We start from the raw sequence: 26,596 nt of genomic DNA, 5'->3' as shown, positions 1-26,596 counted from the left end.
AGTACTCTTTCCCCTTGGAACTGCACTTCATATCTACTAAAACCAGTCACGCACCTTCAATGCATATTTGTTTACTTTTGAATGTCATTCAACTGTATCACCTAATTGTTCAGATTTAGTATTCTTAGGTCATTTCTTTATGCACTCAGGTTAAAAGCTGTTATGTTTAGTTTCCAGAATTGCAGGAATTTTTGTCAAATGAAGGAAAATTGAAGTTGTTTTTTTTTTCATTTTTTTAATACTTAAAAAAATTTATTTATTTATTTATTTAGGCTGCGGTGGGTCTTCATTGCTGCACACGGGCTTTCTCTAGTTGCGGCGAGCGGGAGCTACTCTTCGTTGCAGTGCGCGGGCTTCTCGTTGTGGTGGCTTCTCTTTTTGTGGAACATGGGCTCTAGGCATGTGAGCTTCAGTAGTTGAGGATCACGGGCTCTAGAGCGCAGACTCAGCAGTTGTGGCTCACGGGCTTAGTTGCTCCGTGGCATGTGGGATCTTCCCGGACCAGGGCCGAACCTGTGTCCCCTGCATTGACAGGCAGATTCTTAACCACTGCGCCTCCAGGGAAATCCCGAAAATTGGAGTTCTTAATGAAATTCTGAAGCCACCTAATAGTGCGTTACTTTGAAAAGCTGCATGTAGGGGCAATCCTCATGAACAAATCAGAAAATTAGAGGGTCGCAATTCACATCATTAAGAAATTACATGTCTTACAAGAGGATGTCGTAGTTTACTGAAATGGAACTAATATCTAGTAATATAATCACTTATATTCGATTTCTAGAAACTTAACTAGTATTAACAAGTTACTATTACAATAGCACTAAGTTGAGCATAAAAACTAAGTTGAGCAAAAAAAATAAAAAAGGCTTTGCCATTAACTAACCTGATCTCAGGGCAAGAGGGTCCTACCCACTATGGGTGGTCTTAGAGGTATTTTAAAGAGATGATTCAGAAAAGTAAAAAATACATACTAGGCCTTGGTCATTCTTCAAGTTGGCTGTCTAAGGGTTTGGAATAACAACAACAACAAAAAAGGTCTTTTATGAATTATAGTAGTACAAGTTTTTGTTTTCAGTTTTGTTTTTACACAGTCTGTTATGTTGAGATATCCAAAACCCTGAAGATAAATCCAGGTTTAGTGAAGTTTAGAACAGAATTAATCGGACATATTTGCTATGATACTGTGCTAAATGAGAGTTAGGCCAAAATGATAAAGAGAAATGACTCCCATTCCCAATTGTTTAAATCAATCTGAAGGATTTTATAGAGGAAACCAAGCATTTTGGAGAGTGAGCTGTCTATCTGGAGGGGTTGCATGAGCAGTAGGTAAGGCACGTGTTAGGCACTTGGAAAGCTGAGGATACCCCAGACTGCTGGGCTGGGTGAGGGTACTAGTTTCCACATTTACTGCTGGAGGAAGAAAGGAGGGAGTTTGGATAAACTGGAGGCACCTCATGTTCTGCTTTACAAGTGGAAGAAATAATGGAGAAAAAGAGGTGAGGGTGGGAAAACATCTATAGCCAAGTTTTAGTCTTTCTATCTCTTCCCATGTTAGACAAGAATATGTAAGTGTTCAGGCACTAGGCTAATGTGTACTGCAAATACAGCCCCAGACACGTTCCTTGTTTACAGAACTCTGATTTTGTTTGCAGTTCTCCAACCGGCCCTGGATGACAAACCTGCCTTCCCAGCCTCCCTTCTAGCTAGAGAGATCACTATGACACATTTCTAACCAATAAGGCATAGGGAATTTCTGGGAAATTTTTGCTTTTGTGATCAAAGGGAACAGATTTATCTGGTATTGTCTTTTTCCTCCCCTTTCTTTGGACTTTGATTAGATCATTAACACTGAAGCTACAGCTACAGCTGTAGCAGCCTTCTTTTGACCCAGAGGAGACGGCCAAGAAAATCACAGAGCCTTGACATTAAGGGGTGCTGGCAGGCCTGGCTCCTCCAGACTTGTTATGAGAAAACCAGCTCCTGTTTGGTTTTTATTCACTTGCAGCTGAACGCATTGATTGGTAAATGATAAAAGGTTTATGAATAACATTAGTGAGAGGTAGAATTGTAAAAGGAAGTTAGTGCCTTTCTTGGGATCCTTGATTTTGGGGTTAAAATATTTGGACTTGAGTCTGTAGCCATTTAGCCGTTCATGGACTTTTGAAGGCAATGATTAAACATGTTATACTTGAAGGTACAAGTGTCTTAATTCAGTGATCGATATGGGAAGCGGGGTTGGGAGAATGTTGTGAGAATGATAAGCTCAAAAGTAACGAACATGCAGAGAAAATAGAGGAAAAATACACAATGAATGTGCTAGCAGAGGTCATCTCTGGGAAGTGGATATGTAGTTGCCAGGTAAAAGATGGAGATTTTTACTTTTCATTTTTCTTTACTTCTTTCAGTAGAATTTTTTGAATAAATTAAGGATTAAGAAGTCAAGAAGTAGAAAGTAATATGAATATCAGAAATAGGACCCAGTTTTGAAGGAAATATTATGTGCTCCATTTTAGACATATTCAGTTTGAGATTATCAAGTTCATATGCTTGCAAGAGAGTAAGTGGCTTTTGGTAAATATTCTCAAATCTGTGAGATTTGAATCTCTGTCACTGGTTCTCAGCCTTTCTTGTGCATTGGCATCTCCTGGAGAGCTTGAAACCACAACTGATGTGGAGCCCCACTCCTGAGTTTCTTTTGCACTGATCTTAGGTAGGGTGTGGGCATTGATATTTTTCTTAAAAAAAAAAAAAAAATCCTCCCAGGTAAATCAACTCAGCAGCCAGTGTTGGGAACCATTGCTGTTCAAGTTGATGAAATCTTCAGGGGAAATGGTGTGGTGTGGTTCTCAGCCCTGACTGCACAGTTGGAATCCACTTGGGTAAACTTAAACAAACAAGCACCCCCCTGCTCCATCCTTCTGGGATTCTGGAATGGGGTCCAGTTTAATGTTTTTTAAAAACCTCCATGGTTGAATCCAATGTTTGGCCAGGGTCGAGAACAAAGATGCCTAGGGGGGAAGTGTAGAGGCTCAAGGAAAAAGCTCAACATTACCCAGATTCTCTTATTTTTCCACCATTTAAACTCTCCTCCTTCCTCCAACTTTGCTCTTCCATACTTAATAAAAACAGCAAGAAATTAAAGCATGGTAGCCTGGCTGTAGTATTATCCTTCAAATTACCTGGAATGGAGAGAGAAACTGGGTTTACCTTAACTGCCAGCCGTGCCTGTGGTACAGGTCCCAGGGGAAGAAAGAAGATGGCGTACAATCTTGGTTACACAGAGCCAGAGCTCATGGAGAATTGGAATGTCGGTCAGTATACAATGGAGTAACTGGTTCTCTCAGCCCCTCCCTTTCCTGCATCCCCACCATACTGGCTCTTTGCTGTTTCCTGTACATGCCAAGTGTGTTCCCACCTCAGGGCCTTTGCACTTGCTCCCTCTGCCTGAAAGACTTTGCCCCTAGATATCTAAATGACCTACCCTCTTCATTCAAGTTTCTGCTCAAATGTCACCTCATCAGGGAGGCCTTCCCTAACGCTTCTATCTAAAATAATCCTGGGCCTCCCTGGTGGCGCAAGTGGTTGAGAGTCCGCCTGCCGATGCAGGGGATACGGGTTCGTGCCCCGGTCTGGGAGGATCCCATATGCCGCGGAGCGGCTGGGCCCGTGAGCCATGGCCGCTGAGCCTGCGCGTCCGGAGCCTGCGCGTCCGGAGCCTGTGCTCCGCAACGGGGGAGGCCACAACAGTGAGAGGCCCGCATACCGCAAAAAAAAAATAAAATAAAATAAAAATAAAATAAAATAAAATAATCCTTCTCTTTCCCACTCTATCCTTTCAAGCTGCTTTCATTTTCTTCATAGCACTAATCACCTCCTGACATCTATTTATCCATTTATTTCTTTATACTGTTTTTACCTCTCGCTAAGAGAAGAGGACTCCCCTGAGTTTCTTTGTGCCTATAGCAATACAGGTACATAGTAGCTCAAAAACTGTTAGGTTAAAAAAAATTGTTAATATGTTGCTGAATTGATCAACCGGACCTGTGCCAGGGTCCTAGCCTGGGCCAAGACCCCAGTTTCCCCCAGGGAGGTTCTTTTTCCAATCAGATTGTGCAGCCAATAACAAAACCAATGCTGAGACTGGAGCAGCAGAAGCTTTATTCGGTGGTTAAAGAATGGAGAAGTGGGAACCTAGTTCATTAATCAACTTCTCAACCCAAGTTGGGCAGGTTGTATAGGAGGGTCAAGGTAAAAGGGAGGGAATTGGAAAGAGTGGGAGGAATATTCATGAGTTATATGAGAACAGGGGTGTGATTTGAACCCAGAACTGATGCAGCTCTCCTTTTCAGTCCTTGTACGTGCTTTTCCGGTTGTTGTCATGGCAATCGTCAACTGTCATGGTGCTGGTGAGGGTGGCATTTAGCTAACGTATTACAGCATATAATGAGGCCCAAGGTCTAGTGGAAGTCTCATCTTCCTCCATCTTGGGCCTACTTGGTTCTAATCAGTTTTTGTTTTTTTCTTTCAGCTTCATCCTGAAACTTAGATGAATTTTTATTGGTTTCTATTCAAGGGAGGGGAAGGGGTATGATTCTGGGGCAACAACCTTGGTAACAGAATGAATGAATAACACTTGTTCACAGAGGCTACCACCTGTCTTTGGCCGGCGGCAAGTGTGCCTGAGAAGGAAGGCTGAGCCCTTGCATCTTGGTATCTGCTGTGCTTGTTTAGTGCAGTGCCTGAGCCACTGTGCTGGTGCAGTGTTCACTGAGTGAATAAAAAGGCAAAATACTAAGGATAATAAAGCAAGTGAGGAAGGAAGAAGGGTGAGGGAAGGAAAAAATGAAAAGAATCACCCTACAGTTTGATATGAGGCAAAGGCATAGTCTTGTTTTTAAAATATTCTATACAGATTGTTGTTGGAATAAAGTTGTATATATTCCATTGCCTATTGGTTTCATGGCAGGTAGGGTTACTGGAAAGCCTAGAAATCCTGAAAGGTAGATGGACCCTGTGTGGTTTGCTTCTTGTTGATTAGCTAATGATAGAATTGTTTGTTTTTTCCACATCTTTATTGGAGTATAAATGCTTTACAATCTTGTGTTAGTTTCTGCTGTACAACAAAGTGAATCAGCTATGTGTATACATATATCCCCATATCCCCTCCCTTTTTCGTCTCCCTTCCACCCTCCCTATCCCACCCCCCTAGGTGGTCACAAAGCACCAAGATGATCTCCTTGTGCTGTGCAGCTACTTCCCACTAGCCATCCATTTTACGTTCGGTAGTGTATATATGTCAACGCGACTCTTCCACTTCATCCCAACTTCCCCTTCCCCACTCCCTGTGCCCTCAAGTCCGTTCTCTATGTCTGCGTCTTTATTCCTGCCCTGCCACTAGGTTCATCAGTACTGCTTTTTTAAATTCCATATATATGCATTAGCATACGGTATTTGTTTTTCTCTTTCTGACTTACTTCACTCTGACAGATTCTAGGTCCATCCACCTCACTACAAATAACTCAATTTTGTTTCTTTTTATGGCTGAGTAATATTCCATTGTATATATGTGCCACATCCTCTTTATCCATTCATCTGTTGATGGACACTTAGGTTGCTTCCATGTCCTGGCTATTGTAAATAGAGCTGCAATGAACATTGTGGTACATGACTTTTTTTGAATTATGGTTTTCTCAGGGTATATGCCTAGTAGTGGGATTGCTGGGTCGTATGGTAGTTCTATTTTTAGTTTCTGAAGGAACCTCCATACTGTTCTCCATAGTGGCTGCATCAATTTACATTCCCACTAACAGTGCAAGACGGTTCCCTTTTCTCCACACCCTCTCCAGCATTTATTGTTTATAGATATTTTGATGATGGCCATTCTGACTGGTGTGAGGTGATAACCCATTGTAGTTTTGACTTGCATTTTTGTGGTTTTGATTTGCGTCATTGTGGTTTTGATTTGCATTTCTCTAATGATTAGTGATGTTGAGCATCATTTCATGTATTTGTTGGCCATCTGTATGTCTTCTTTGGTAATGATAGAATTGTTTAGCTAATATTAGAAATAGCAGGTGGAGGAATTCCCTGGTGGTCCAGTGGTTAGGACTCCGCACTTTTATTCCCGGGGCCTGGGTTTGAACCCTGGTTGGGGAACCAAGATCCCGCAAGCTGTGGGGTATGGCCACAAAAAAAAAAAAAAAAAGAGAAAGAAATAGCAGATGGGAGGTTGAACTTTATCTTACTTTTGAAGAACCATGCAAATTATTGGTTTTGTCATTGAAAAAAAAAAAAAGCTAAGGTCTGTTGCCTTTGCAATATTTCAGATGTATCCAGAATTCAGGGATAAAAAACTCACCCCTTCTACTCTCTCTGCTACATTTTCACCTACTTTCATCTTTCTGCTTTTGTTTTGTATCTTACTACTCTCCCGTTATTAAGAAACTTTTATTAATAGTGTTAATAGGTAAAATTTTGCATTAAGTTTGTCTTGCTATATTGATATAGTTCCAGATTTTTCTTAGCCCAGGATCCCCCCAGCCACTTTTTCAAAAAAGCTAACTAAAGCAAAAGCACAAGTACTTCCTTGTGGAAGAATACTGTGAAACCATTCATGTAATAAAAAGTTTATGTTAGAATTTCACTCACTTTAAATTCCGGCCATCTTCTGTGAATGAGTCTGTCATTCATTACGGAGTGCATCTGCAATCAACCAAAGTTATTTTCAGCATTTAAGAAAACTTTACTGCTGTGTGTGCCGGGCACTGTGCTAGGGCTGGAGATTTAACTGCAAATAAGCCAGAGTTCTTATCTAAACAGTCTAGAAGGATTGGCAAACTTTTTTTTTTTTTTTTTTTTTTTTTTTTGGTACGCGGGCCTCTCACTGTTGTGGCCTCTCCCGTTGCAGAGCACAGGCTCCGGACGCGCAAGCTCAGCGGCACGTGGGATCTTCCCGGACCGGGGCACGAACCCGTGTCCCCTGCATTGGCAGGCGGACTCGCAACCACTGCGCCACCAGGAAAGCCCTTGGCAAGCTTTTTGAATGGGCCAGATAAGAAATATTTTTGGCTTGAGGGTCATCAGGTTTCTGTCACAGCTAATGGACCATTAGGTGAAATCAGGTGAAATTTGCCAAACATCCTACCTAGTCTAGAGGATAAGGGGAGAGAAATGGAATTCAAAGATCAAAACAATTTATCTGGAATAAATTTATTTTCTTGCACTTAGTAAAGAGTTGTAGGTTAACTTACTTGGATTAAATACCGATAGAAGAAATTTTTTCCCCAAAATTTTGCATTTTACTGGCATATTCCAAAGTAGCGTTACTAGACTGGCCTGAAAATTACAGTAATATGTGGTCCTTAATGCCTTATACTTCATTGTAATGTGAGCTTTCAGGTTGTTTTGAAATAAATAACATTTTTATGTTATTTGGCAGCCTGAATGGGAGGGAAGTTTGGGGGAGAACGGATACATGCATATGTATGGCTGAGTCCCTCTACTGTGCACCTGAAACTATCACAACATTGTTAATCGGCTATACTCCAAGATAAAATAAAAAGTTAAACAAAAAATAAATAAATAACATTTTTAGCCTAAATGTTTTTCTAAAAATAACTGATTATCATTCATAATATATCAAATGACTAAAGCAGCTATAAAGCAGTGAATTAATCAGAAGTAATTAGATTATTTGAAAAAATAATGATCAGAGCTGGTGATACGAAGTGAAATTCTGTATTTGATTTTGGGGGGAAATGACTACTTTTGTGTATAGAAAGAAGTGGAGTCTGATCTTCCTTAGAACCTATTAACAGCTTGAACTTGTCCTTGGTTAATTTTGTTTTTAAGTGGTCTAAAAGCTCCTTCCCCTGTGGTTTTTGTCAGCATTCTACCGCTATTGTAAAGTTACTGATGCTATTGTCTATGATCCGGATGCTTACGTGTTGGCCATTTGTAATAGGCAGGCCGGCTGTGGAGAGCTGGTGAAATGGGGCTGTGTGAAGTTGTTTCCTATTACTCTTATTTATCTTTCTTTGAATAAGGGGTCCTTTGTTCACTGTTTCCTCAATACAGAATAGAGGATTTATATCTTAGTGTTCAATCTCTACTTCTGTTTTCAACGAGGAAAACATTTGCTTCACTCTGCTTGCTGCCTGTCCCCTACGATGCACCCGGAGGGTTTTGGAAGCCTTCTGCCAAGAATTCTTTGGGGGAGCTGGAGTATAACCATCCCAAGAGCTTCAGTTCTTAATGACATTCTTTTTAGTTTAATAAGTCATTGTGAGTGTTGCTGTTTTCATTCTAAGACCCCTCTTTCTTCTTTCTCGAATGATCCACATGGGTTCTATGGTGGGAGTGAAGAAGAGATATGTTCTTTTAGCGTCATTTAACTCCATCTACTCTTTTGTCCCTGTTTCTAAATGCCACTGAATTTTGGTTCTGATATTTGTTCGGCAGTATACATTGCAGAGATTTTTTTTTTTTTGCTGTGCCCTGTGGCTTCTGGATCTTAGCTCCCTGACCTAACCACTGGACCGCCAGGGAATTCCCTACATTGCAGAGATTTTAAACAACAGTCCAAATTCTGAATGCAGGCATGATTTGCTTCTCTCACACAGTGTTGTTAAGTTTCTGTGTTAGTTGCCAACATTTAAAAGTCAAATGATTTCACTTTCTAACGGCCAGTGACTTAAATTGTATCTGTCTTTTTACCTCCTGTCTCATCTAGCGGGTGGATGTTGTTACTTTTCTTTAATGGTGCTGATTTTCTTCCCCAGGCTAAAGATCTAATAATCACACCAGCCACCGTTTTAAAGGAAAAACCAGACCCCAATACTCTGGTTTTTGGAACGGTTTTTACAGATCACATGTTAACAGTGGAGTGGTCCTTGGAGTTTGGATGGGAGAAACCACACATCAAGCCTCTTCAAAACCTGTCATTGCATCCAGGTTCGTCGGCTTTCCACTATGCAGTGGAAGTAAGTACTTGGGAATTAATGATGACGACATACTCGGTCTTCACTGGGGTTACTAAGTAGCTCCCCCGCTCAAATAGCTTTAGGGCAGCAGGGCTTTACCATATTAACTAGAGGCAATCATAAATGGCCTGTAAACAGTTGTATTGAGGGTAAGTCTTAAGAACTAAATTTTCAGATAGTCTTGAATTTTTTAAAAATCAATTAAAATAGCATGTAGGTGGTAAGCACGCTGTAGGGTATACAGAAATGAAAATATAATGTGCATATAATGTGCACATGAACTTGTAACATTGGCTTATAATATTATTTAAAAACTTACTTAGAGCAAATGGGAATGACAGTTGACAAGAAAATTAGCAACCAAAAAGCCTGTACTGTTAATATTTCACTAAATCACATCTCTTAGATCTTCTAATGATTGAGAAGGGGTCATTGAGTACAATATTATATTTAGATTTTAATGCTAACTGCATGGTTTTCTGACAGCAATAACTTGTAGTTAGGCATGTTAAGGGACATGTAATTAAATGTCATTCTTCAGGCACGAGTGGGATAATTATAAGCGTAAAATATTAAATAGTTAGAGGGTGCTTTTCTGGTCCTTCTCAGGATACACACTTAGCCAAATACACAATACACTCCCCATTCCCTTGACCCCAGTATATTTTACTCTTTTTTAATGTGTTGAATGTCTTTCCTAGAATATTGGGGTATAGAAATGAAGCAGTGGCCTACTTACTAGGAGACTAAAAGGTGGTAATAGTAAATATTCAGAATGATAATGATAAAATAACTACATTTGTTTATTGAGATCCTGCAATATGCCCTGTACCTAGGTATCTTATATGGGTCATTTCATTTAATTGTTTTAAGTGAAAAAGCATATGGTTAATTATTCAGGTTCTGGAGTCAAACTTCCTGGGCTCAAAGCCTGACTGTGGTCATATTATTTTAATCCAAAAGTGAACGTACAAATAATCTCCTTGGACATCTTTCTCCTCCACTCATCAGCCCTATTGATTTTAGAATCCTATTGATTTTATTTTTAGAGCTACAATTACATGTGGTTTCGTTGATTTCAAAAGTATTTTTTGATAAATATGTGAAGATTTCAAAGAGTGAAGGAGAGACATGCGAAGTGTGAGTAGGGAACCTGGATGAAAGAAAATGCAATTTTATAACAGTTACTTCATTTTTCAGGTTGAGATAAATATTTAGTGAGATAAAACGTAATTTGAAAAAATGGACAACATGTACTATTTAATGAATACTTATAAATGAGTGCCCACGTAGCTACCCCACCCGAGTAAGGAAATAGACCTAGACCCTTTGAGCATCCCAGAAACCTTCTCGTGTCCCTTCCACATCATAAACCCTGTATCTTCTGGCACTCGTTATTCTTACTTTTGTGGTAACTTTTCTTTGCTTTTCTTTTTGGATTGTATGTATCTCTAACACTATGGTTTTGCTTCTTTCTGAACTTTGCATAAGTGGAATTATAGTGTGCGTGTGTGTGCGCGCGCGCCCGTGAACCTATTGGAGCTCAGTGTTATGTGAGCTCTAAGCATCCAGGACCAACCCTAATATCTGTGGGTCCTGGGACAAATGTACAAGCAGAGGCACCCCGAAGTCCACCCTCTATCTCTTTCTATCCTGGCTCCATCCTGTACCACAGGGGGCGTCGCACACACACGTAGATGCCCACACCACCTGCAAACAGATGACCCTTGGCCATCCCTTGGACTTAGATGTGGACATCCTAGTAGTCCTGTCTGTTCTTAAGAGGATGAAACCAAGGAGGCCCATTGAGGCCCTGAAAATAAGATCAGGGCCATTTGGGTAGGGAATTCTAGGGAACTGAGTACTTGGAGTCTGTCTAGAAAAAGGATTCAGCCAACTACTTGCTCCAAGGGGGTCACAGCTGGAGAAAGACAGGGGTGAGAGGCCCTCTAAAGTGTGAGGCTCAGGGCAGAGGCCCAGGTTATCTGGGTCAAAGAGTGATAGGTACCACATCATATGCTCCTTGTAGCAATAGTATTCCGTTATGTGAATATATTCAGTCTGTTGTTGACATGCACTTGTGTGGTTTCCTTTTCTGTGAACATTCTTGTACATAGTATGCTGGTGTGCTTGTATACATGTTTCTTTAAGTCAGCAGTTCTCAAAGTGTGGTCCACAGACCCCCTGGGCTCCCCTTTCAAGAGATCGCCAAGGTTAAAACTCTTCACAGTAATACCAAGGTATTATTTTTCTTGTGTTGACATTTGTACTAGGTAACACTCTGCCACCCAACCTCTGTTAGTCATTATATTGTTTACTGGCATGCATTACAGTATAAAAAGAATGTCAGTTTTACCTAGGAATGTTCTTGATGAAGCATAATAACAATTAATTTTATTAAATCTTGACTCGAGTCAACATTTTAATATTCTGTGTGAGAAAACCGCAATTTCGCATAAACCTCTAATGTCATACTGAAATGCTAAGGTTGTCTCAAGGGAAAGGAATTGTATGATTGTTTTTGCATAGTGAGCTGAACTGGTTGGTTTTTCCATCTTCTACCACTTTTATTTGAAAGAACAAAGAAAAGTTACTCAAACTCAGGTGCGTGGCAGCTTTTTTTTCTTTAAATAAAGCTTTTTTTCTCTTTATTTATTTATTTATTTATTGGCTGTGTTGGGTCTTCGCTGCTGCACTCGGGCTTTTTTGTCTATTTTGCCGTGAGCGGGGGCTACCCTTCGTGCGGTGCCCGGCCTTCTCATTGCGGTGGCTTCTCTTGTTGCAGAGCATGGGCTCTAGGCGTGTGGGCTTCAGTAGTTGTGGCTCACAGGCTCTAGAGTGCAGGCTCAGTAGTTGTGGCACACAGGCTTAGTTGCTCCGCGGCATGTGGGATCTTCCCGGAGCAGGGATCAAACCCGTGTACGCTGCATTGGCAGGCGGATTCTTAACCACTGCACCACCAGGGAAGCCGGCAGATGTTTTTTTGAAAATGAACGAAATGAGTCTGTCACTTCAAACAAAACAGTGGACTCTGTTGCCTGTGACAAAATTCTAGCTCTCAAGTGAAAAATTGGAATTTTGGAAAACTTGTTTCCACCACTGTGAGCTTGACCCTTTCTGCTATAAAAGAGGTTTTATTTTTTGTGATATTGGTGGTGATATTAAAAGGAGTTACCCTTTGGAAGATCTGTGTAACTCAGGGAACCCAACATTTTTCCAAATGAGTGTTACATGATATTACAAATTTATGTATGAGTAAAGATTTATTCAAAGTGCGGGGCTTACCTGGCGGTCCAGTGGTTAAGACTCCATGCTTCCACTGCAGGGTGTGTGGGTTCGATTTGATCCCTGGTCGGAGAACTGAGATCCGCATGCCTCACAGCATGGCCAAAAAATTAAAAGATTCAAAAAACAAAAACAAAACTGAAGCACATTTTAAAATGAAAAGAAAAGTAGAGATTTATTGAAAGTGCAAGATAGATTATGATGACTTTTTGATGTGTTAATTTGCTTATTCTGAACCACAGTCCCCAGAATAACATTTTTCATCTGCTGGGGATGGACTACAAGGACATTCTCTGTGAACACTGAAGGACATAGAAAGGCAGTGGCGGTTTTGTTGCGTACACACGCCTTCTTCTAGTTATTCAGTCACACACTAATTTAGGTGCTGTTTGAAGGAATTTTGCAGATGGGGTTAAAGTCCCTAATTAGTTGACTTGAAGTGGATCACAAGGGAGATTATTCTGGGTGAGCCTGACCTCAGGACTTCCATGCAGCAGCTAGGCCTACACATGCACTCAGTCTCTTCCGCTGTCCCTCCTTCTTGACTCACTTGCAGGTGGGCTGCAGCCCACACACTTCCTGGGTCCAGCCTGCTTGTGATCTTCTCCTTCTCACAGCCTGTCCTACAGATTTTGTTGGACTTTACTTAGCCAGCCTCCACAAATGCATTGGGCAGTTCCTTCTAATATTTCTGGAAGTGTTATGCATATTTCTTTTTTCATTTTTTAAAAATAAATGTATGTATTTATTTTTGGCTGCGTTGGGTCTTCGTTGCTGCACGTGGGCTTTCTCTAATGGCTTCTCATTGCGGAGCATGGGCTCTGGGAGCGCAGGCTTCAGTAGTTGTGGTGCACGGACTTAGTAGTTGAGGCTCACAGGCTCCAGAGCGCAGTCTCAGTAGTTGTGGTGCACGGACTTAGTTGCTCCGCGGCACGTGGGATCTTCCCAGACCAGGGATCGAACCTGTGTCCTCTGCCTTGGCAGGTGGATTCTTAACCACTGCGCCACCAGAGAAGTCCCTGTTGTATGTATTTCTACTGGTTCTCTTTCTTCTCAGTTGAACTCTGACTAACAGACCATTGAATTTTAAGAAATTAACAGTATGAAAACCTCATTGATGGGGTTTGATTCCACAGTGTAACTAACCTTTAAGGGACTGCCACTTGTCAAGTTTTGGAGGAGTATCAGAGAAGAATATCCACAATTATCTGTAAAGGTTATCAAAAATACTTCTTTTCTCAACCACATATCTATATGAGACTGGGTTTTCTTTGTGTACTTCAACCAAAACAACATTGCAAGAGATTGAATGCAAAAGCAGATATGAGAATCCAGTTGTCTTTTGTTAAGCCAAATATTAAAGATTTGCAATAATTTTTTTTTAAGATTTGCAATAATTTAAAACAATGCCACACTTAACATTAATTCTCTTGGAAAATATAGATAATTTTAATGAAAATATTTTAACATGTCATAGTTTATTGTTAATAAATAAATAAATTTAAAATTTCTCACTACTGATAATGGTAAATATTGATAGAATTACCTTATAAATAAAAGCTCTTTGGGACCTTTATAATTTTTAAGAGTGTAAAGACATCCTGATACCAAAAAATTTGAGAAATGCTCCTTAAGGGTCTAGGAATATGCTGCTGGTATTGGATATTAACTTCATTTTTACACAAAAAGGGTAACTATTTTCCATAGTGATTTTACCAGTTTTTATACCCACCAGCCATGAATTAGCAACCACATTCAACCGTGACTCATCAACCTTGCCAACTCTTAGTATAACCTGATTTTAAATTTTTAGCCAGTTTAATGCAATGGCATATTATTGTGATGTTTATTTCAATGGATATCTCTTTATTTGAAGTCCCTGCTTGTTTCCATCTTTTGCTCACTATTGTGTTCCCTTTCTTTTTGATCTGTAGAAGTACTTTATATACTTTAGATATGGGTCCTTTATCAGTTATATGTGTTTTAAGTATCTTTTTCAACACGCTTTTTATTCTCTCCAGATTTTTTTTTTTTTTTTTTTTTTTTTTGCGGTCCGTGGGCCTCTCACTGGTGTGCCCTCTCCCGTTGCGGAGCATAGGCTCCAGACGCGCAGGCTCAGCGGCCATGGCCCACGGACCCAGCTGCTCCATGGCATGTGGGATCCTCCCAGACCTGGGCACAAACCCGTGTCCCCCGCATTGGCAGGCGGACTCCCAACCACCGCGCCACCAGGGAAGTCCCCAGAATTTTTTGATGACAAGAAATACATTTAAATTTTAAAAAGTTGAATTTATCAATCTTTGCTTTATGTTTGGTCCTTTTGTGTCTTGCTTAAAGACTCTTTTTCTATTCCTAGATTATGAAGACATCTACCTATATTATTGATTTTGTCTTTCACAGTTAGGGCTTTAGTTTCAGAAGTTGATTTTTGTATGAAGTAGGAGTCCAATTTTTTTTTTCCCCTACAGATACCCAATTGTCCCAGCACCATTAAAAAGACTGTTCTTTTCCTCCTGATACATTATGTCACATCTTGACATATATGCATGGGTCTGCTTCTTGATCTCCACTTGCATTCCATTGTCTTGTCTATCTGGATCTCTATTCTGTTTCAGCATTTTGCTTGTCTATCTGGACAAATGCCACACTGTCTTTATCTCCAAATCATTATAATGAGTCTGGATGTCTGCTAGGACAAATCCTTCTATTTCTTCAAGAGTGCCTTGGATATTTCTTGGTCATTTGCCTTTCCATATTACTTTTAGATTCAGTTTATCATGTCAGTCAACTTTTGTCATTCAGTTTGTTACAAGAAAAATAAATGCCCTGACATGATTTTCATTTGGATTGCATTATAAATTTGAGAATAAATTTGAGAATAAATTATAAATTTATTGCATATAAATCAATTTGGAGAGAGTCTTTATAATATTGAATCTTTCAATCTATGAGTGGCGGATTGCTTTCTACATTTAGTTATGTCTTTAATGACTTGGTAAAGTTTTATAGTTTCCTTATGGGTCTTTCACTTATGTTAGATTTTCCACATTTAAGTATTCCTTTTAATTCTACCATAAATAGTGTTTTTATTTTCTAACTGCTGCTGTTACATGGGAATATAATTTTGTATCTGATTACCTTGCCTAAACAGATAATTTCAAAAGATTATATCAGTTTTTGTGTATTTTCTATGTTTAATCTTATCTGTGTTGCATGATCTATGACAGTTATTTTTTTCTTCTCCTAACTTTATGCTTTTTATTTTATTATTATTATATTGGTAGTACAATATTGAATTAAAGTAGTCGCAGCAGGCAATGTGTAATGTTCTCAATCTGAATGTAAGCTTTAAATTTTACCATTTTAATAGATAAACAACAAGGACCTACTATATAGCACAGGGAACTATATTCAATATCTTGTAATAATCTATAATGGAAAAGAATCTGAGAAAATATATAATCTGTATATATATATATATATATATATATATATATATATATATATATAACTGAATCACTTTGTTGTACACCTGAAACTAACACAACATTGTAAATCAACTATAGTTCAATTAAAATAAATTTTACCATTTTAAGTATAACGTTTGCTACAAGTTTATTTCTCACATAAGGAAGATTCCTTTTTTTCTTAGTTATCCAGGAAACTTTTTTAAAAATCATAAACGAATGTTCAATTTTATCAGATGCATTTATTACAATGAGATGATCCTATAGTTTTTTCCACATGAACTCTTAATATAATGAATCTCCTTACTGTATTTTCTAATGTTAAACCCAACTTCTATTACTGGGATAAATCCAGCTTAGTTAGGCTGTGTTATCCTTTGTGTATTTTGCATCTGTATTTTTCAATTGAGATTATCATACAATCTTTGCATAAATTTGAGCCTATATCAAATGTGTATAATTTTTAAACAGGGAAGTAAATTGAACTCTATGAAGTTACCTTCTTTATCTCCAGTAAAGCTGCTTGCCTGAAAGTCTATTTTGTTTTATATGTAGCAATATAGCCTCACCAGCTTTATTTTTTAAAGTATTTGTATGATATATTGCTCTCTGTGCTTTTTTGGGTTTCAGATGTTATCAGCTGAGTTAATCTGACAACCATATCTTTTAACTAAAGCTTTAGTCCTACTACATTTAAAAAATTACCCATATATTTGCACTTCAACAAAACATCTCATTTTTTGCTTTTTAATTGTGCTCCAGGATTTATATTTCTTTTCTCATGTAAGCTTTAAGGCTGTAAGCATCTAAAGGCCCTCCTTTTCATTCTCATTCAGTTCAACATATTTTCTAATTTCCATCATTTTTCTTCTTTGACTCACACTTAATATTAAGTAATGGGTTTCTTCTTCTCCAAAATGTGGATATCTTGGGGTTATATTTTTGGTTTTGATACCTAGCTTATCTTAAGGTCAGAAAACATGTGAAAAGAACATGCCTTCTACAGGTGGTGTGTGCAGGGCTCTGTGTGTCCATTAGGTTAGTTTGTTGTTCTTGTTCAAATTGTCCATATCTTTACCATGTTTTAGCCTATTTGCTCTATCAATTACTTAGAGAACCTGTGGTAAAAATTTCCCTTTTTAAAAAAAAAATTTAATTTTATTGCAGTGTAGTTGATTTACAGTGTTATGTTAGTTTCAGATGTACAACAAAGTGATTCAGTTACACATATACATACATTCATCCTGTTTTAGATTCTTTTCTTTTTTTTTTTTTTTTTCTTTTTGCGGTATGTGGGCCTCTCACTGTTGTGGCCTCTCCCGTTGCGGAGCACAGGCTCCGGACGCGCAGGCTCAGCGGCCATGGCTCACGGGCCCAGCCGCTCCGCGGCATATGGGATCCTCCCAGACCGGGGCACGAACCCGTATCCCCTGCATCGGCAGGCGGACTCTTAACCACTGCGCCACCAGGGAGGCCCAGATTCTTTTCTTATATAGGTATTCACAGAAAAAAAATTCCCTTTAAAATGATTGATTTTCCTCTTTTCTCTGTATTTGTCAATATGCACTAAATTCAAAGTCTTTTCACGTCCCTGCCCATGTTTGTCTGCAGCAGCTCCCTGAGAAGGTGGCATGGCCCTAACATAGTATAGTCTTGAGCTGCTTGGTTTCTGAGATTTGGGAGACTGAACCAGCTCTGGTCACATCTAGATTATCCACTCTCCAGAGTTCATACGAGCCAGATAAAATGAAAAGATACATGGGTGTTTGGGGGTGGATTGGGGGCTGGGTACTGCGAGGCCTTTGATTCCAGTTCTATTTTCTAGGCAGTCAGTCAGTCCATGTTGTGTGGAGATGTTTTCTTCCAACCTCCACTGATGTGTGTTAACATCTGGCTCCTGTTAAGCAAAGGATAGCTCTGAATTCCCACCAGATCTTGGTAATAAATGGACTTCTTATTATCCCAGTGACTGTAACCAGTCTGTCCGGCTTTTCTAGATTTAGGGTCTGTGTCAGTAGCTTTACATGGTAAAGGAGATGAGGGCAGTCAGAAGAGTCAGTCTTTTGAACACAGGGATTGCTTTCATTTAGTTACCTTGTAACATTTATTTCTCTTTTATCTTCAGTTATTTGAAGGATTGAAGGCATTTCGGGGAGTAGATAATAAAATTCGTCTGTTTCGGCCAAACCTCAACATGGATAGAATGTACCGGTCTGCTATGAGGGCGACTCTGCCGGTATGTATATTTAGGAGTTTCTCTTGTGTTTCTCTTGTTGTAACGGGTCACTGAATTCCACCAGACAAACCATTTCTGAATACTTAGATCAGTATTTGGTATAAACCATATGAGCACTGAATTTCTTTCTGATCTGTTTTTTAATCAGTGAGTTAAAAAAACAAGGAAATAACCATTTGGCAACTCCACAATCTGTTTCTTTATGAGTGTCTGTAGGAGATAATGGGATAAGGAAGAAAAATATGCCTCAAACTGAAATAATAAAATTTAAAGACCATACGAAATTATGATATGAAAATATGGTATACTGCACAGGTATATGTGGGATGTTTTTTTTTTTTTTTTTTTTTTTGCGGTACGCGGGCCTCCCACTGCTGTGGCCTCCCCCGCTGCAGAGCACAGGCTCCGGACGCGCAGGCCCAGCGGCCATGGCCCACGGGCCCAGCCGCTCCGCGGCATATGGGATCCTCCCAGACCGGGGCACGAACCCGCATCCCCCGCATCGGCAGGCGGACTCCCAACCACTGCGCCACCAGGGAGGCCCATATGTGGGATGTTTTGCCTAACTGCTTAAGACGCTAGCAAGTATGCAGTGATTTAAGTAGTTGTTTTGATATTTTAGCCCAAGTTTTATTTAAAGAAAAAGAAAACAAAAAGGATGTATAAAACGGTTTCTCATGGCCACTTTGTCCTGGCTATAACATTGTTTTTTATGGAGCAGAATTCATTCTAAGGTGGGTTGGATTTAGACCCTAAGGTTCATGTCTAGGTAGGAGGTGACTTAGATTACTTTCATTCCCTGAGACTTGACCAGGCTGTCTTTCTGAACTGAAAGAAGTCTTTTCCCCCTTTGACATATTTTGCTAGTCCCTAACCTTCAGCTGTGCGTTGAAGAAGCCCAAGTGATGACTCCTTTTTTTTTTCTTTTTTCTTTTTTTTTTTTGCGGTACACGGGCTTCTCACTGTTGTGGCCTCTCCTGTTGTGGAGCACAGGCTCCGGACGCGCAGGCTCAGCGGCCATAGCTCACAGGCCCAGACACCCCACGGCATGTGGGATCTTCCCGGACCGGGGCACGAACCCGTGTCCCCTGCATCGGCAGGCGGACTCTCAACCACTGAGCCACCAGGGAAGCCCGATGACTTCTTTTTAGCCAGGCTCTTCCTTCTTCCTTTTATAACACATGCTTCATCGACCTTCTTCAGAGGCCATAATATAGCAGCAGAAGGGAAATTCAGGAAATTTCTTTGGACTCCGTCCTAGTTCCACTCTTCACCCATTACAGACAAATCATTGGGAGATCCTTTAAAATGAGGACAGAAGGAAAGGGAAGTAACACTTATTGGGCATCAGATGCCACAAACTGTGTTATGTGGTTTTACATTCCTTGCCATTTTAATCATAACAGTAAGCTATCTTCAAGAAGGTACGTATTGTAAATATTAGCAGCACCTTTGTACAGAGAAGAAAACTCAAGCCCACAGAGGTCCAATGACTTGCCTAAGATGACACAGACTAATGGGACAGGGCATAGAGCTTCACTAGGGATGTAAGTTTTTAAATCCCTAGTGGAGTTCTTTCCACTAAATCTTACATCTAGACAGCAGTGTCAGAGACCCCGTGCTTGATACAGGGAGATGGTATGTCCTGTATGATTGGCAATCCCGATTTCTGTAACATGACCACACTGTGATTGCTGTTGTAAGTTAGTATTTAAATAGCCAAATCCTGATATCATGAGCTCTATTCATGTGTTTCTGACTCATTTCTACCTTGGATAACCCATAGCATCTCTGAAAGTATGTTTTTTGCCCTGCCAAGTGAATAGAAACTACTTATGTTACAAACTGTCACCCATCTAGAATATAAAAACCTTTTTCGGGCTTCCCTGGTGGCGCAGTGGTTGAGAGTCTGCCTGCCGATGCAGGGGACACAGGTTCGTGACCCGGTCTGGGAAGATCCCACATGCCACAGAGCGTCTGGGCCCATGAGCCATGGCCGCTGAGCCTGCGTGTCCGGAGCCTGTGCTCCGCAACGGGAGAGGCCACAACAGTGAGAGGCCTGTGTACCACAAAAAAACAAAAAAAAACCCCTTTTTCACCTTAGAAGTAAACTACTCTTTGATTTTGCCCATTTTCCTGTTGGATCATCTGTCTCTTTCTTGCTGATTTTCAGGTTATCTTAACATTTTCCTGTTACAATCCTTTGTTGGTTATGTTACAAATAACTTCACCCAGTGTGTCACTTACGTCATTTGAAGAACAGAAGTTCTTAAGTTTTAAATAGTCAAATTTTGTCCATTTTTTTTCCTTTATGATTTATGCTTTGTGTCTTTTATTTAAGAATTCTACTTCAAGGTGACAGAGATATTTTGTATGTTTTTTTACAAAAGTTCTTAATGTTTTCCCACATTTAAGTGTATAATCCTACTATAGTTGGTATTTGGGTATGGTAAGAGGTAGGGAACCACTTTTTTATCTTCCTCATGTGGATAATCTCTCATTCCATCACAATTTGGGGGGAAAAAGTCGCAGAAAAAAGAATTCTTGTTTGGGTTTATTATTATTACTTTAAAATATTTACTTATTTACTTATTATTATTATTGTTTAATAAATTTATTTATTATTTATTTTTATTTTTGGCTGCGTTGGCTCTTCCTTGCTGCGCGCGGGCTTTCTCTAGTTGCGGCGAGCGGGGGCTGCTCTTTGTTGCGGTGCTCAGGCTTCTCATCGCGGTGGCTTCTCTTGTTGCGGAGCACGGGCACTAGGCACGCGGGCTCAGTAGTTGTGGCTTGCGGACTCTAGAGCACAGGCTCAGTCCTTGTGGCGCATGGGCTTAATTGCTCCGCAGCATGTGGGATCTTCCCGGACCAGGGCTCGAACCCGTGTCCCCTGCATTGGCAGGTGGATTCTTAACCACTGCGCCAGCAGGGAAGCCCCTTATTATTTTTTTTTTATTAAAAAAAATTTTTTTTGGCCACACTGCGCGGCCTTGTGGGATCTCAGCTCCTCGACCTGCATTGACAAAGGGCCACTGCAGTGAAAACACCGAGTCCTAACCACTGGACCACCAGGGAATTCCCTATTATTACATTTTTAATAGTCAAAGCTTTCATGAGGATCATTTCTTACTGCTACAATGGAAGAACATTGCATTATTCATTATGTTTTTTCATTCCTTCAGGCATTTGACAAGGAAGAGCTTTTAGAGTGTATTCAGCAGCTTGTGAAATTGGATCAAGAATGGGTCCCCCACTCAACCTCTGCAAGTCTGTATATTCGGCCCACATTCATTGGAACTGAGGTGCAGACTGACTTCCTGTTTTGGGGTACTTTGGTGGGGGAGTTATCATTGTTTATGCTTGAAGCTTCTAGTATGTAGTTTGAAATAGCCACCCGCGCCCCCCCAGTAGCATCATTAATGCTCCTTTCCCTTGATTATTAAGACTGTAAACATTTTCTTTAAAGGGCCAGATAGTCAGTGTTTTAAGCTTTGTGAGCCATATGGTTTCTGTCACTAATCAACTCTGCCACTGTGGTACAAACACAGCCACAGACACCAACATAAATAAGTAAAGAAGGGCTTCCCTGGTGGCGCAGTGGTTGAGAGTCCGCCTGCCGATGCAGGGGACACGGGTTCGTGACCCGGTCCGGGAAGATCCCACATGCCGTGGAGCGGCTGGGCCCGTGAGCCATGGCCGCTGAGCCTGTGCGTCCGGAGCCTGTGCTCTGCAACGGGAGAGGCCACAACAGTGAGAGGCCCGCGTACTGCAAAAAAAAAAAAAAAAAAAAAGTAAAGAAATGAGCGAGGCTGTTTGCCTTCTCCTAATCAAGACTAACCGTGATCTCCTCAGCTTAGCGGTGTAATGCCAGGTAAGTGCTCCTCCAAGGTAAGAGTGGTAATGGTTTTGAAATTTGGAGGAGAGAGAGCTGCTACTTTTTTATCTTCATTTTCCTCATGTCTTGGGATTACTTGGTAAGGAAAGGGAGTGGAGGACCCTCTTCCCCCACAGAAAATGTTGGAAATAAAGTTCACAGTGGATATTAGGGGAGGCACTTGGGAGCTAGGGGAACAGGTTTAAACAACATGGCTGTGAGATCTCCCAGTAGGTTACAGTCTATTGGCTGGTGCCCTTGCAAAGGAAGGACATGCCTGGAGTGGCCAAGGCCATCTGTGTGGGTGAATATGTGATATAAAATATAAAGGCCCTGTCTCTATCTCATTCCTCTACTGGGAAGGGGTGGCCTTATGGAGAATGGGTGATATGAGAGATAATTGATGGGGGGCATTGAATGTGGGTGGGGGTGAGGGGGTGTGTGGCATATGGAGATCTTCAAGGATAGGGGCAACGAGACAGAGCTTTTGCTATAGTCTAACCATTCTGCTCTCTGTGAGGTAATTGTATGGTTACCAGATTTTCCACTAGGTCGTATGAATGCAAGCAGTAAGGCCAGAGGATAAGTACCTAAGTGGTCCTTTGGTATCCTTTTTGATGCCTTTTGAAATACTATTAAGAGCCTACATAGTGAATTTCATGAATTGCAGTCTCCCTGATAAGCTTTAAAGAATTGGGACAATTTCAAAAGTCATCTTCTCCTTAAGTTTCTGACATTTTAATATTACTGAGTTTTTTCATATTATTATTTAACTTTAGACTAAGAAGAAGTAATTTTTTAATTTTGTTGAAACGTTTCTAATCTCAAAGCACTACCTTCTAGGTATCCTGAGGTGCTTTCCCACTCTGAGATCTGATTCTTCTATTCCTGGTTTGTTGAGAGTTTTTATCATGCATGGAGGTTGGATTTTGTTGAATGCTTTTTCTAAATGTCTTGACATGATTATGTGGTTTTGTCCTTTATTCTATTATAATGTATTATATTAACTCATTTTATTTATTTATTTATTATTATTATTATTATTATTATTATTTTTTGCGGTATGCGGGCCTCTCACTGTTGTGGCCTCTCCCGTCGTGGAGCACAGGCTCTGGACGCGCAGGCTCAGCGGCCATGGCTCACGGGCCCAGCCACTCCGCGGCATGTGGGATCTTTCCGGACCGGGGCACAAACCCGTGTCCCCTGCATCGGCAGGCAGACTCTCAACCACTGCGCCACCAGAGAAGTCCTAAGTATTATCCTTCTTTTTACAAAAATGGCAGTAACTCTTTGCCCAGTTTTTGCCAATACTCAAGACTGTTTTCAAATGATTTTTCCTATTGGCTGTGTTGGTTCTTCATTGCTGCACGTGGGCTTTCTCTAGTTGCAGCAAGCAGGGGCTACTCTTCATTGCGATGCGCGGGCTTCTCACTGCAGTGGCTTCTCTTGTTGCGGAGCACAGGCTCTAGGCACGCAGGCTTCCGTAGTTGTGGCAGAGAGGCTCAGTAGTTGTGGCGCACGGGCTCAGTAGTTGTGGTGCGCGGACTGTAGAATGCAGACTCAGTAGTTGTGGCACACAGGCTTAGCTGCTCCACGGCATGTGGCATCTTCCCGGACCAGGGCTGGAACCCGTGTCCCCTGCATTGGCAGACGGATTCTTAACTACTGGGCCACCAGGGAAGTCCAGAGAGGGGATGTCTTAGTCAGCTTGGGCTGCCATGACAGAATACAAAGATTAGGTGTCTTAAACACCAGAATTTATTTCCTCACAGTTCTGGAGGCTGGACGTCCAATATCAAAGTGCCAACAGGGTGGGTTTCTGGTGAAGCCTCGCTTCGTGGCTTGTATTTGTCCACTTTGCACTGTGCCCCTCAGGGCGTTTCCTCTGTATTGGGAGAGGAAGGGGGGTGCGGGAGGGAGCAGGGTGCACTTGCTCTGGGGTCTCCAGGCTGACAGGATTAGGGCCCCATCCTTCTGACCTCATTTAACCTCAGGTACCTCCTTAAATGCCTTGTCTCCAAATGCATTCACATTGCGGGGTCAGGGCTTCAATGTATACATTTTGAGTAGAAACTTGAGGAGGAATCTGAAGGGTTCTGTATGGTTTGAGCATGGGTTGCCTAGAGTATGAGGGCTGTGGTGAAGGCTGAGGGTAGAAGGAAGGTCTGGTTTGAACTCTCTTCACATTAGGAAATCCTGGGAATTTCACTGGTTTTTGTTTTTTTGTTTTTTGTTTTTTGTTTTTTTTTTTTTGTCAAACTCATGGAAAAAGAGCTCGGGACTAAGAGTAGAAGATGTAGAGCTTAATAACTGAAACTTTGGGTGAATCATTTGAGCCTCAGTTTCTTCAACTTAAAAATAGGAATTATAACCCTTCCTGGATTGTTGGATTTTCTGAGATAATGGCTATAGAATGCCTTGGAAACCGAAAAGTACTGTGTAATTATTGAGGATCGTTGATTATTTTTTTAATATTAAACCAAGCCTACTAGTTTTGCCTACAAACACATTCACACTCAAGGACCCACATGGACCACTGGTCAATCCCATATCTCTTACAGTGCCCTGTTAGTCTGATGTTCTTTATCATTTTCCCCTCTAACTGATCTTCTTTCTTAAGAACTGGTAGGATTTTTTTTTTAATTAGGCTATTCTTTGGATCAAAAAAAAAAGTGAGTTGGATCCCCCCAAAAGTTCTGTTCTCTTTGAAAAATGTTCCCCTGTTATTTCTAATTATCTTTTTTCTTTTGTCTCTTACTTGCCTTGCCTGTCAGAATTGTCCTCAAGCCTCCACATGGCTGCTGTGCTTCTCTGCCTTCCAGGCCAAAACACAAACTAGTAAATAGTACCTTTCTCAGCTTGCTGAGTGCCCACTGCTGTCAGACTACCTCTGAAATCCTGCCTTTCTATCAAGTAATTTTCTGACTGACACAGACAGAAATGGTAATTTCCACTATGAAATGTATCTTTATTTTCCATCACACCCAATTGTCCTGTTATTCTGTGAAAAATATACACATATTTAATACCCTTATATATACATATATATTTATTTGTTGTTTGTGAAGTATAACCTATAAAGTAAAAAGAGTATTTTTTTGAACACATCAGAATTTCAACTTCACGTGGTCCCTTGAGACATTATAAACTTTGCATCTGAGATTTTATATACCTCATTTTCCCTGGGGTTTCTTTTTGTTTGTTTGTTTTTAAATAAATATCTTTTTTTTTTTTTTTGGCTGTGTTGGGTCTTCATTGCTGCGCACGGGCTTTCTCTAGTTGTGGCAAGCAGGGGCTACTCTTGCAGTGCGTGGGCTTCTCATTGTGGTGGCTTCTCTTGTTGTGGAGCATGGGCCCTAGTTGCACGGGCTTCAGTAGTTGCAGCACACATGCTCAGTAGTTGTGGCTTGCAGGCTTAGTTGCTCCACGGCATGTGGGATCTTCCTGGACCAGGGCTTGAACCCTGTGTCCCGTGTATTGGCAGGCGGATTCTTAACCACTGCGCCACCAGGGAAGTCCCATTTGATTAATATTATACTATCATAAACTACTCTTAATCATAGGAGTAGTGCAGAATTTAAATTGCTTTCCATGAAAGAAGGGAGAATTAAGAAAAAGGAACAAATAATGGTTCCTTGAGGGTAGAAACAGACCTAATCACCAAGTTCCCTTCCTGATCCATAAAGTTACATTTTACTTATTCTCACTCATGAAGCAGTGTGACCATTTTCAGTAAAGTCACAGTTCTTTTCATGAAAAGACATTTGACATAAATAATCATTTAAGGATGAAGGTGACTGAGCTGTGATCAACACCAGTACTTGAAGTGCTTGTAAAACATGAGTTGACCTTGCTTAAATTTAAAATAAAATGTTAGTACACATAAACACGTTTTTTTCTCAGCATTGAAAAACTCTAGTCTATTATTTACCTGCTTGCTAAGAGTAAAAGTATTGCTTAAAGGTTTATCAAGATACTCTTTTCTAGAAATAGATTTAATGCATGTTATTCTGTTTTCCATCTGTGCTCTCTCTACTACCACCTAGTGGAATAAATGCAAGTTTACCTGTCAATTAAATCACGGGAAGGAAATGAATAAGATGAAATTTATCTCTGAAAAATATTTCCATGATGATGAGTTATTGTTACTTTTCACAAAATATTTGTTTATTTGGCTGTGCTGGGTCTTAGTTGTGGTGTATGGGATCTTTGTTGCGGCACGCGGGATCTTTTAGTTGAGGTACGTGGGCTCTTAGTTGCGGCATGTGGGATCTAGTTCCCTGACCAGGGATCGAACCCGGGACCCCTGCATTGGGAGCATAAGTCTAACCACTGGACCACCAGGGAAGTCCCTGTTACTTTTTTTAATAGTGTGTAGGTTGGAAAAAATATGTGAGTGAGAAAAGTCCAGGCATTCATGTGGTATCTAATAAAATGCTTATCAGCTTGTCCATAAATAAGCTATTTTATTTAGAACATTAGAAGCTAGGTAAATTACTGAGATGTGTCCTGCATATTGTATTTCTAAATTATGTTGAGAAGCTTAATTCCTCACTATAATGGTCAATAAAATTTTTTTTTTAAATATTAAGCTTCAAAGCATCCCTGATATGAAGTATACTTACTTAACTGATAGGTAAATAAAAGTGCAGAGATAAGATAGTCAATTTTTATCAAAGTTGGGAAGAAATGCAGATGTGTGTGTTATTCTGAGGATTTCTCTTCCAAATAACGAAACCAAAAAAAGCAAATG

At 40.4% G+C, this 26,596-nt stretch overlaps 1 protein-coding gene across 2 annotated transcripts in view; it reads left to right on the top strand.

Moving 5' to 3' along the window:
- BCAT1 (branched chain amino acid transaminase 1) overlaps window positions 1-26,596 on the top strand; it is a 104,380-nt gene that overhangs the window by 42,186 nt on the left and 35,598 nt on the right. The window contains exons 3-5 of one of the 2 annotated variants that reach the window (XM_060114102.1): window positions 8,781-8,981; window positions 17,859-17,969; window positions 21,152-21,271. In XM_060114102.1, coding sequence (XP_059970085.1) covers window positions 8,781-8,981; window positions 17,859-17,969; window positions 21,152-21,271 — 432 coding nt within the window. The remainder of the gene's footprint in view (window positions 1-8,780; window positions 8,982-17,858; window positions 17,970-21,151; window positions 21,272-26,596) is intronic. The other variant, XM_060114101.1, reaches the window with a different exon arrangement.

The sequence above is a fragment of the Mesoplodon densirostris genome, chromosome 11 (assembly GCF_025265405.1).
Source record: "Mesoplodon densirostris isolate mMesDen1 chromosome 11, mMesDen1 primary haplotype, whole genome shotgun sequence".
NCBI classification, from domain to species: domain Eukaryota; kingdom Metazoa; phylum Chordata; class Mammalia; order Artiodactyla; family Ziphiidae; genus Mesoplodon; species Mesoplodon densirostris.
The sequence above is the reverse complement of the archived record's forward strand: the minus strand, read 5'-3'. Positions and strand labels throughout refer to the sequence as shown.